General features: G+C 42.8%; 1 protein-coding gene across 2 annotated transcripts in view; it reads right to left on the reverse strand.

The window, feature by feature from the left end:
- Window positions 1-13,156, reverse strand: part of CTNNBL1 (catenin beta like 1) — a 167,940-nt gene that overhangs the window by 55,628 nt on the left and 99,156 nt on the right. For both annotated transcript variants that reach the window (XM_029220175.1, XM_029220176.1), the window contains one exon: window positions 6,444-6,625. In XM_029220175.1, coding sequence (XP_029076008.1) covers window positions 6,444-6,625 — 182 coding nt within the window. The remainder of the gene's footprint in view (window positions 1-6,443; window positions 6,626-13,156) is intronic.

Here is a 13,156-nt window from a genome sequence, read left to right on the forward strand (position 1 = left end):
ATGTAGGATGCTCATTATCATTATTCTTCACACAACAATTTGAGAAAGGCTTTATCTGCCTTGTTGATTGAAGAGGAATTCAAAGTCCAGAAAGAATAACTTGTCTAAGGCCACCAGCTATTTTGGGGGTAGAGCTGGGATTTGAAGCCAGGTTTGTCTCCCACAAAGACGATCCTCCTCCCCCTACCCTGTGCTGCCTCTGGACACCAGCCAGAAGACCGCTGGAGCCACCTTGGTGTTAGAAGCAGCTTTAGAAGCAAACCTAGGCTCAAATTCTGCTTTTGTCACTCACTTGCTAGAAGGTATTTGGTAATTAACAAACTCTTTGAGACTCATCTATAAAAAAACGATAGAAATGCCTAATTCATAAAGTATATACACCTGTAAAGCCCTCAGTATACTCGAAGATGCTCAATAAAATGTGAGTTGGCCACTAACCTCCTCCCACAAAAGAAAAGAGCAGTTTTCCAGGATGGTAAATACATCCTTTGTTTCACCGTCTTCCTCAGTGGCAAACAACTATGCTGTGCTCTACTTGGGAAAGGCCCGTGGGTTAATCCTTATATGACTGGAACCAGTTAGCAAACCAGATGTGTAACACTCAAAATCATCCCCTCAAGCCTGATGAGAGGAACCCTAAGTCCAAACACATTGCTTATTTCAGCATCCTTATATTTTGTCATCTGAGGTCAGGAATGAGACAAGCAGCTGGAGGGAGATAAAAGAAATTGATCCAGGAACTATTCAGTTATAAGGTTTTCAGATAGTGACAAAAAACAACAGCCAGACATTTCCATCCTTGTTTAACATAAAGTCCCTGGTAGCAGATGGCTTAATGCTACTCTTAAAATTAAATACCATTTACTCTTCACTTGTTCATTATTCTGAGGACTACAGCCAACTCTTTGGGATTTTTAAGCTCGGGGAATACAAAAGGAGGGGGTGAAATCTTTGAATTCTCTGTTTACATGATGTAGAGAAGTGAGGACCTGGGGATCCCTAGTACATCCTCTCTGGGAGAGGTTTTTGTCTTACATTCCACATAAGACTGGCATGTTTATGGTCTACCCCTATGAATGGCATATCCAGGGAGAAAAAGGATTTTTTTCTGTGGGTACTTCGAAAACTACCAATAAAGTAGAAGGAAGAGGAACACAAAAGGGAAACCTATCCTCAACCCAGCCACTAATATTAATGAAGCAGGCACTATGCTAATCATTTGATCTGTATTATTTCATTTAATCCTCACATAGCAGCCTTATGAAATAGATTCCAATATTATCCCAAATTTACAATTGAGGAAATACAGGCTCAGGGAGGTTAAGCTACTTTTCCAAAGTCATAGAGCTAGTAAATGGCAGAACCAAGACACCAACCCAAGTCTTGTCCTGTGCATGTGGGGAATATTAGAGTTAAGCATGGTGTGTTGATTTCTGCCTTGGGTGCCATTTACCAGGACAGGAAAAGCAGAAGAGACTTGGGTGATGAAGGAATGAGTAAAGTTTTGAATGAGCTGAATTTGAGTATCCGGTGCAGTTGTCTTCTGGTTACTTAGTTGTGCTGATTAGAGCTTGTATGAGAGACAAGGCTGAAGAGTTGGGAATCACTGGCAAAGAGATAGAGGTTAAAGCTACAGGTAGTAGATGAGATCAAGGAGAGTATGGGGAGTAAAAAAAAGAACTGGGGGAAGACACCGCCAATCCAGACAGACAAAAATGAATGCTTGAGGGACAGGCTGAGGCAAAGGATCTGGAGATTTGGAACGCTGGGAAAGAGCAGCTCCCCCCAGGACAGGCATTCAGTTTTATTCCTGTCACATGTTAGGTCTGTTAAATTTTGAACATAGTAGGAGCCCCAGTAAAAGTTGGCCCCAAATGATGCCATGTCATTACCACAGCCCACCATGGACACATTAAAAATATTTCTTTTTTGCTTATGTTGGCTAAACTCCCTTCTTTTCTGACTGCAGGAAAGGTTTTGCTATTTCCCTCTCCTAAGCCTGGTAGGTGGTGGGAGCTCTGGTCTGCAATTCCTCACTGTTAGGAGTCCAAGAAGCACCAGGCAACTGTATACCTCCTGACTTAAGGAGTCCACGAGAATCACCTACAATTGTCTGCAGATGACAGAAAAGTATTCTTTAAAGCAGTGACCTGTTATCAACTGCTGTCATTGTTGATGAGGTAAAATGTGTGCATACGCCTAGCATGCACACACACACCTACACACTGCTTGGTAGCTCACCCCCTTAAAGCTCATAATAGCCTCTAGGGGAACCATGCTGAAACAGTGCAATTAACTAGAACTGCTATAAACTCAATAAGTCACCTACCTAATGAAGCAATACAAGGAAAATTGGACCTATTTTAATAAGAATTTTTAAAAGAGACAAGAAGTAAAGGTCAAATGCCATTTCTGGATCCCAGCTCTTTTCTTCCTCCCTCATATTCTGAAGCAGTTAATTCCAAGGAGACAACATATACTGTGCTATTCTTTATAAAACCAAGGAGGCAGCCAATCATGCTATTGCACCCAAGGGCAAATTTTTTCCTTCCAACCCATCCCCCAAGCTAAGTGCCTCCCCTGATCTATTTCAGAAGGTTTTATTATGCAAAACTGAATGGATTTCAATTTTAATTCTTTTCCTTCTCCACCCCAACTCACAAAAGAGGAACTACATTACCCACAATTCTAGGTTATAAGGGTGGTTTCTGCTTCTTCCCTCCTCTCTAGAGCCAGCTTAATCTAGAGACTGTCCTCTCTCAAAGCTCTTTTCTTGGCTTTAGGAACATGTTGTTTTTATGCCGCTCCACTATTTAGCATATCATGACTCCTGACATTCCCGTCAAGAATGAGTTTGCCCATTCTCATGCAGCAATCATACAGCGATTAGATCAATTAGACCGCAGGCCAATAAAACCCACACTCTCCCAATCCTCCCACACCCAAGGTGTAGGCAGTCTCTTTGCCTGGCTTCCCAGTGACGTCTTAGAAGAATGGGTATATGTGACTAAGGTCAGGGTGGGCAGAACTGGAGACAGATTTAGTAGAGGAGAGAACTTACACTTCTTGAAGTGCCTACTCTATTCTAGAGTCTGTGCTAAGTTAATATCTGTCACCTCACCTGACCCTCACAACCACCCTATGTGGTAGATCTAGCATTTTACCTAAGGCTCAAGTAAGGCTCGGAGAGTTTAAGAATTAAACCAAGATCACGTGGTTGACAAGCAGTGGATCATTCTGTACCACACCAGGCTATATTGCTACCATTCGAGTTTGGGGAAGATTCTAAGAGATGACAGGGGCTGAGACTGGACCAGGATGAACTTAACCCTGATATGTGACAAGCCCCTGAATCTGACAAGAAAGGAAAGCTTACAGGGCAGCCCTCCAGAGGTTCTGGATGGGCAAGCTGATTCCCAGCCCATAGTCCTTTATTAGGAGTTGCTGGATTCCCAAAAGAAGCTTGTCATAGGGTGGCCTCACCTATAAGGAAGTTCCATCCATAACACGTCTCTTAAAGGCATAGCTCTAAAGGAGGGGGGAGGAGTTCTGCCATAATTTCTAAGCCCATGAGACAAGGAAAAACTTAAGGCTAGGAACCCACTTGTTTTGCTTCCAAACAAGCTGGTCACCCCAGGTGTATGACCAACAACTGTCAACTGTATTGACTCAACCTTGCAAGGTTCTGGGGAGAGCCCCAAATCCATGTCTGTCTTTAATGAGCAGTCTTTTAGGGAAGTGGTTATCCATTCATGCAGTCAGTAAATATACACTGTGTATCCACCACATGCCAAGCACGGGACTAGGCCCTGGGACGCAGAGGTGACAAGACTATTGGTTCTATAATCTTAAGGACTATGAAGTCAAAGTCCTGGGTCCAAGAGTCCACTTAATAGGAGGGTCTATTCAAGCCTAGGAGCTCATGTTATGTTTCCCTGAGAAAGTGACATCAAAACTAAGGACTAGGGCTTCCCTGGTGGCGCAGCGGTTGAGAGTCCGCCTGCCGATGCAGGGGACACGGGTTCGTGCCCCGGTCCGGGAGGATCCCACATGCCGCGGAGCGGCTGGGCCCGTGAGCCATGGCCGCTGGGCCTGCGCGTCCGGAGCCTGTGCTCCGCAACGGGAGAGGCCACAACAGTGAGAGGCCCGCGTACTGCAAAAAAAACCCAAACACTAAGGACTTGAAGGATGACTATAAGGCAGGCAAGCAGACAGGTCAGAGAAAATTGTTACAGATGGAGGCAAGAGCATGGTAGAAACCTGGGGCTGGGCATGTTTGCAAATATTTCTGATGGTCTGAGCTACCGTGCTCTAGCTTACCACACAAACCTGGTCTACTTCCTTCAGAAAGGTCAGCACATGGAGAGCAACCCAGAAGACAGGACCAAGAAACCTTGCACAAGGTGCCCCTGCTTTGCCCTGCCTCCATCCTCACCCCACCACCATGGGCAGGAGCAGGAGCAGGGGTGGGAGAAGGGCCGGGGCTGTGTTTTCTCCTTGGGGGTCACTCTTTGGGTGCCGCTGTATTCAGGATGCAGAGCTCATCCTCACCAGCCATTACAGTCCAAACGTGCCTTCCAGGAGCTGTCTTCCCAATCCACTGCCCTCACTAATATAATGTTATCAAATTCCTAATGTGGGTACTCTAAAGCAAATGTACTGCTACCAGCATGCCACCAGGCACATTTTTCAGAAGGAAAACAGCTACTCACTGAATCTGTCATTTCTCTTCTCAGCGCCATGCACACAGAGCAAGAGCCTGCTAAGGGCTGTTTCCCTTCACTTTCTTCAAGCATGCTCAAAATATACCATCAAGCCTCTCAATACAACCCAGCAGGTCAGCCACCCACAGTCCTCAAGGAGTTTCCTGGATTATAGGACAAAGCCTTGAAAACTAGGGCCTGCGCCTCAGGATCTTAAGGTACAGATATCAGAGCTTCTAATTCACTAGTCTAGTTTCCGCATCTTACAGAGCAGGAAGGAAAACGCAGTTGAGAGAAGTTAAGCAAAGGGTCTAAAGTCACACAGCTATTTAGCTGTAGAGCCGCAGCTTGGTTCCTTTCTTAGCTGACTTCCTTATCTTAAAAAACAAGGATACCACTTCATGGGTAAGGCCCAACTAAGATAGCATATAATGCAGCAGAACTAGGAATGTGGCAGGTTTTCAATGAATAGTGACTGTCTCCAAAATTTTATCTCCTCGATCTCCAATACCACCCATTCCCTCTCCCATGGCCTCATTTTGCTGAATTTCCATTGAGGAAAGAAAAAAGATCAGCAGTAGGCTTAACATGTTCATAGCTGGTGTTTGGTCAGTATCTGGTTTGAGGTGAACTGAACTCTCTACATGTTCTCACATCTCTAGTCCGTAGTTCTTCCCCTGCCAGACTTCCTGCTGTCTCTGGAGAGCTGCTTTCATCAGAGAAGGTATCACTGGAGGTGACCACTGAAGTCATCACCTTCACCTTTAGCCACTCCAAGTTGGTACAGACTAAGTCAAGTCAATTTGAGAAGTGATAGACAGGAACTCCCAGACTTTTACCTAGGAGGGTAAGGAATGCAAAAGATCCTGCAGATACCTATGCCGTTCTACTAATCATGATGAAAAAAAATCAAACCATGGGACAGATGTTAACTTCTGACAAGACAGCCAAATTAGCCAGCCAATCAGCCCAGGTGCTCGTCCTTCACACACACCACCTCCTCGTCCCCCTCTTAGCACCCTCCCCATACTTTAAAATAACCACCCAACCATGTAAATTCCCTGGTGCAAGTATCTGTTAACCTCTAACAGAACTGTCAGTGCTCATAAATCCAGGGCCTTCCAGGTTGCACTGCGGCTATTCACTGGGGAGAGGGATGCAGCAGGCCACTAGACAACAGCAGGAAGAGAATGGCCTAGCAGTAACTACTCTGCTTACAGCACCGCAATTCATGGCATTTTGCTGGGAGTATGCACCATCAGGGAGGAGAAACATAAAAAGGGGAACCTGGGCTGTAAGTAGTTTATTTCGGCAATTCCTAATGGTGGCTGAATCACACTTTAATACAGAAATACATGAAAGCACTACTCTGGCGGTGACATGTGTTGCCACCTCATTACTCTTTTCAAAAGGGTCTTCCATCAGAGAGACTCCTCGCTACAAATTATAGTGAAGAAAACAAAACCTTCACACACAGACTTATTCACAGGCCAGAAGGGAATGGAACCACTAGGATTCAAACAAGCAGAGAACCAGTGCAACAAAGGCCATCAGTGATCAGGGGTCTCTGGGTTGCTTTTCCAGGCATAGAAAATAAGCAAATAAAAAAGAAAAAGGTAGCACACTTCCGCCTAAGAGTCAACTCCTCAGCTGCATGACAGAGTTTTTCAAAGTAGCTCTCATTGCCCCCCATTTCTCCTAATGTATCTTCATTAGGCTGACTTCTCCAGTGAACCCTACCTTCATGCTCCTTCTCAGTGGTTCCCACTTTCTTGATCTTCCTGGGAGATTTCATAAAAAGGGGAAAGATGGTTCGTAAGCCAAGAATATCAACAAACTTATGGCAATTGTCTGTGCCCTCGGGTCCAATCATGGCATGGTCCAGCACTTTCAGGGCACTGCTCCGGGAGATCTTCTTTTCTCTGGGAACAGAAGAGGTTTTCATGAGTGTGTGGTAGTCTTAAAAAAAAAAGAAAGTGTATTTACTGCAATACTCATTACAACGGAAAAAAGAAAAATAAAAACAAAACAATGTCCACCAGTAAAAAAAATTATTACATTATAGTATATCTACATGGAATATTACACACTTTGTTAACAATTAGGAGAGTATGTGGTAGAATGAACAAGTTCTTACAGTCAGAATGATAAGCACAAAAGATAATATTCAAAATTCTGTATGAAGCATTATCTCAATTATGTAAAATATATACATTAAAAGAGACTGGAAAGAAATAGATCAAGATACGAACATGTTCAAGGTGGTAGGATTATGGATCACCTATTCTTCCTTTTTCTTTCTTTTTAACAGCTTTATCAAGATATAATTCACATACCATACAACTCACCCATTCAAAATGTACAATTCAATGAATTTTAGAATATTCACAGATATGTGCCACCATCACCATAGTCAACTATACAACATTTTCATCACCCTGACAAGAGATCCTCTACCCTTAAGCTACCATCCCTCTACCTTCCCCATTCCATGCTAGCCCTAAACAATCACTGATCTACTTTCTGTCTCTATGGATTTGCCTACACTGGACTTTTCAATTTAAATGGTATCATACAATACTTAGTCTTTTGTGACTGACTTCTTTCACCTAGTATAATGTTTTCAAGGTTCATCTATGTTGTAGCATGTATCAGTAGTTCATTCTTTTCTATGTTTGAATAATAGTCCACTGTATGGAAATGTCACCATTTATCTATCCATTCATCCATCATGGACATTTGGGGTGTTTTTACCTTTTGGCTATTATGAATAATGCTGCTATCAACATTCATGCACGTGTTTTTGTATGGATATATGTTTTCATTTCTCTTCGGTATATGTATACCTAGGAATGAAACTGCTAGGGAATATGGTACTCTATGTTTAAGCCTGTTGAGGAACCATCAGACTTTTCCAAAGTGGGGCTACATCATTTAAGATTCCCATTGGCAGCATATAAGTGTTCTGATTTCTCCACATCTTTGTCAACACTTATCATCTGACTTTTTGGTTCTAGCCACCCTAGTGGGTGTGAAATGGTACCTCACTCTGGTTTTAATTTGCATTTCCCTGATAACTAATGATGTCAAGCACCTTTTCATGTACTTATTGGCCATTCGTATATCCTCTTTGAAAAAATGTCTATTCAGATACTTTGCCCATTTTTAAATTAGCTTAACTATCTTTATTATTGAGTTGTATGAGTTCTTTATTCTGGATACAAGTCCCTTAACAGGTAAATGATTTGTAAATACTTTCTTCCATTCTAGGCGCTATCTTTTCACTTTCTTGACAGTGCCCTTTGAAGCACAAAACTTATTTTTTTCTTCTGCTGTTTGTGCTTTTGGTGTCATAGCTAAGAAACCATGGCCAGGGAATTCCCTGGTGGTCCAGTGGTTAGGACTTGGTGCTTTCACTGCAGTGGCCTGGGTTCAATCCCTGGTCGGGGAACTAAGATCCTGGACGCCATGTTGTGCAGTCAGAAAAAAGGAAACCACTGCCAAACCCAGTGTCATGAAGATTTACACCTATGTTTTCTTCTAAGAGCTTACTAGTTTTAGTTCTTACATTTGGATCTTTAATTTATTTTGAGTTAATTTTTGTATGCACTATTAAAGTGTTAATGATGACAAAGCATGCTATCCTGGGTCAGAACAGCCAGCCAGGATTGGGTCCCAGTGAGTGGAGGAAAGGAGAGTAGATAAAAAGCTGCTGACAGTGCCCTTTGGTGCTAGACCATGCTGGTATACCTGAGACTGTTCCATTTTTAGCACTGAAAAGAAAGTACAACATCCTGGGAAACCCCTCAGTCCTGGGCAAACTGAGATAGTTGGCCATCCTACTTGGTGCCAACCTCAAAAGATCAAGGACGTATTGTGAATATTCCTACCTTTATTCCCCTTGCTATGGGGAATAAACAAATCAATCAAAACAACCCAAGATACTCACAAATGACATTCAACCCAACTACTGAGTTTAACAGAAAAAAAAAAAGGCTTCTACTAAGCACTTGCCTCCATACAGCAGGCACTACACTAGCTGCTAGGAATTATAAGCTCCCTGTCTTTAGCCAATTTAAGAACAGGTAAATAAAAATAATTTCAAAAGCCCAAAGCTGGGGCTTCCCTGGTGGCGCAGTGGTTGAGAGTCCGCCTGCTGATGCAGGGGACACAGGTTCGTGCCCTGGTCTGGGAAGATCCCACATGCCGTGGAGCGGCTGAGCCCGTGACCCATGGCCGCTGAGCCTGTGCGTCCAGAGCCTGTGCTCTGCAACGGAAGATGCCACAACAGTGAGAAGTCCCCGTACCGCAAAAAAAAAAAAAAAAAAAAAAAAAAAAGCCCAAAGCAATGAAAATTTAACTCCAAGGAGGTGAGAGGTAGAGATAATTAACTTTATCAAGGAGAAATCTGTGAAGGTGTCAAATGAAAGGTGACATCTGAACTGAGTCTGAAATATGAGTGTTTGTCAGGAAGAGAAGGGAGAGCCATGACATTGGTGGCAGTGGTGGGTAAGCGACCCGGGCAAAGGTATAGGAGGCCTGTAAGAACATGCCACTTGGGGGAACTGGAAGTAGCTCTCAATGACCAGGGGTTGGGCTTCCCTGGTGGCACAGTGGTTGAGAGTCCGCCTGCCGATGCAGGGGACACGGGTTCGGGCCCTGGTCCGGAAGGATCCCACATGCCACGGAGCGGCTGGGCCCGTGAGCCGTGGCCGCTGAGCCTGCGCATCCGGAGTCTGTGCTCCGCAACGGAAGAGGCCACAACAGTGGGAGGCCTGCGTACCGCAAAAAAAAAAAAAAAGACCAGGGGTTAAGAAGATGACTAAGGGGAGGTGGGCAGGAACAGGTCATGACAGGCCCTAGATGTGCTGCCAGGCAACCTGGGCTCCATGCTGTTGACATTGAGAAGCCATGAAATGTTCAAGAAAAGGAGGACTCTACACAGATAGATTTTAGAAAGCTTAACCTGGCAGTAGTGTGATGAAGGGACTGGAGTGACAGAGCTTGGGGTCAGTAAGCATATGTAAGAGAATATGACAAGAGCGTAAGTGAAAACGACAGAGTTCTGATAACTGCAGTGGTGTGAGAAAGGCATATTTGTGAGACACGAAATCTTAAATATCTGGAGCAGGGTAAATAAATTTCTAAATTCAATAGGAAGGGTATTTTTTGCACCAAGATGAAATTCTAAAAGGAGAGTAGACAAATAATATATACGTTTTCACTGCAGCTGGACTTGAGCACCCTACTCTACAAACTTAAATTTACAAAGGTTATGGCTAGGGCAGATAACCATGTGAGCAGAAATTAGGAAACTGAAATACAATATCCTTACTGTTTAGTCACTCAGAAAAAGTCCTCTTGAAATGAATTACAGTCATGTAACAGGGCACCTTCCGTTACCATGCAGCATACATTCAAACATTTCACATATAACAGAATTGTTTGAAATGCTAAAGGTAAATGACGCTGGTTTCGCCAAGTCTCTTTTTTTCCCTGCCTAAGCAAATTCAACAAACAAAAGATCTTAAAAGTAAAACCCTTCTTCAGGTAAGCAGTTAAGACACGTTTAAAGGGGGCAGTAATTGCATATTGATCAGGCAAGCTGGATGGAGGTGAACGTTGGAATACTCACTGGGCTCAAGTTCAGGCTTTTAGCAATCAATAGCTGTTTGGCCTTTCTTGGGTTGACTTTATTTGAAATATTTATTCTACTCGAGGACAAGCAGTTTATCTTAGTCTTGGCTGGGTTCATCAGGTTGTTGATCATGCCAGGACCAATGTGAACGCTGGCCTCTATAACATGGGTGGTTGTGGGAAATGACTGAGTCACCTACTGCTCCCTCTTCTGCCCAGGTGAGCCCTCTGATGAGAAGGGAAGGTGAGGAGTGGGAAGTTTCCGTTGTTGCTTTAATTAGCTTATTCTTCTTTATTATACAGAAATACTTTTGTAGTGAACATGCATTCTGAGTATAATTTTTTTGCTCTTTCATCAAATGTAATATTTATGAGGCATCTAATAGGTGCCAGTTATTAAGCTGAGGATGTAGAGAGAGGCACAGCTCATGCTTCTGAGGACCTCAGTTCACAGGGGAGACAGACGTGCAGACAATGAAGAGCCAAGTACTACAATGGAGGTGTACACAAAGTAGAACATGAATGCAGGAGGGAGGGCTGACTATGAGTCAGGGAGGCTTCACAAAGCAGATGATGCCTGAACCAAGCTTCACTGCATGTCTTTCCCAGACAGGCAAAAAAGATAAGGGTATTTCAAGCAGAAGGAAACAGCAGCACATGCAAAGGCATGAGTAAGCATGGAACATTCAGGGAAGTGGTGCATGGTACTGCTAGAATATAAAGAGCACGAGGGGCAGCAGTAAAAAATGAAGCCTGCTGAGCTTCCGTGGTGGCGCAGTGGTTGAGAGTCCACCTGCCGATGCAGGGGACGCAGGTTCGTGCCCCGGTCTGGGAAGATCCCACATGCCGCGGAGCGGCTGGGCCCGTGAGCCATGGCCGCTGAGCCTGCGGGTCCGGAGGCTGTGCTCCGCAATGGGAGAGGCCACAACAGTGAGAGGCCCGCGTACCGCAAAAAAAAAAAAAAAAAAAAGAAGCCTGCTGATTTTGTGTATTGGAAAGATCACACTTGCCACAGTGGGTTGGACAGTATTGGGGGAGGAGAGGGGAAGAAGCAGAAGAAAGAGGGGAAATGCATTAGAGGTAGAGACACTGATAAGAAAGGCAAAGTAACAGACTATGAGTGAAAAGAGTTGAGTTAGATCGAACCTGAGGTGCCTGTGAGACATGGCAGTGATGTTCAGCTTAGACTTGTGGGTCTGAAGTCCAGGAATGAGATTAAAATCAGAAGGAAATATATAAGAATAATTATATCTATGGTTAGTAATTGAACCTATGATGTGAAGATTACCCTGAGAGGGGGCAGAAAATATGCAGAAAAGAGGGATTAAACCTTGGGGAAAATTTATTTGAAGGACGAGTAAAAGAGGTAAAGTCTACTCCCTCCCCGGCCAAAAGAGACTGAGGAATTAAGGAGGGAAAAAACGTGATAGGCATTCTTTAAAAAATACTGTGAACCATAAACTTATTCTGGTAAAAAATTTGGATAATGACATATGAGATCATTTTTGTTTGCTTTACAATGTACATGATTAAGTTCCTTTTAGCTCCCAAAATATAATATCACTTTCCGGGGTCCAGGACTTCTATGAATTTGGCAGTAAGATCAATATGACTAAGTTCATAGCTGCTCTCAAACTACAGTGCCAAAGAACACTGGTGCTATGGCAGTGCTAAGAGATATTCCACCACTAAAATAGAATAATGGTGGTCTTCTGTATTGCTTGATACATTTTGTCAATTGCTATTCCCATCCATTTCTTATAAACTACTGGTACCAACCATTACTTGACTGCCTATGCCAGAAAACGAAACAAATATGTAGAGAACAGAGGTAAGATTTTTGTTTCTAGCACTATGGTGAGCTAGATATGCAGAGAAACCTCGCGCAAAATGGCTGAGCAGACAGTGAAGTAAGATAAATAATCAGTGACCAAAAAACCAAGACTCTAGAGAGCACAGGCTGGCAGGTTGGCAAATTTTATGAAAAGGGTCAGACAGAAAATATTTTAGGTTTCACGGGCCACGTATGGTCTCTGTGGCATCTTTGTGTTTGTGTGTGTGTTAAAATATTTTTAACGCTTTTAAGGTATAAAAACCATTCTTAGGTTCTTAGCTTACTGGCCATAAAAAAACAGGTCTCAGCCAGATTTGGTCTGCAGGTCTTTAATTGCCAAACTCTAACAAAGAGGATCAACAAAGTCCAATCTGGTTCTTTAGAAAGATCAATAAAATTGACAAACCTCTAGCAAGAATGATCAAGAAAAAAAGAAAAGGCACAAAAAATAATAATGGTAATCAATAGAAAGGGAGAAAACTACAGATACAGCAGACATTAAGAACAACAGAACAAAGGAATAATTCTATGCCATAAACTTGGAAAACAGGTGAGATGGACAATTCCTAGGAAAATATATTTTCCCCAGCTCAAGAAAAACAAAAAAATCTGAATGGAGAGCTAGTTAAAAATCTCCTCCCAAAGAAAACTCAAGGTCCAGAAGGTATCACTATCAAGTTATACTAAGCATTCAAGAGCAAAATAGTTCCAATTTTACTTAAACTCATATAGAAAACAGAAAAATAAGGAAAATTATTCAACTCATTTAATAAGGCTAAAACAAACAATTAACAACCTCTGACAGCAAAACTTTTCTGAGAGAGTAAAATTACAGGCCAAGCTCATTCATACATATAGGTATAATATTCATAAGTAATATACAGAATCCTAGAAAACATAAAAAAGATGGGCTCATTCCAGGAATGCAAGGTTAGTTCAATATCAGAATATCCATTAATGCAATTTTCACTATATTAATATT

This window comes from Monodon monoceros, unplaced genomic scaffold, assembly GCF_005190385.1.
Source record: "Monodon monoceros isolate NGI ecotype Baffin Bay Population unplaced genomic scaffold, NGI_Narwhal_1 Super_Scaffold_13, whole genome shotgun sequence".
In the NCBI taxonomy this organism is placed as follows: Eukaryota; Metazoa; Chordata; class Mammalia; order Artiodactyla; family Monodontidae; genus Monodon; species Monodon monoceros.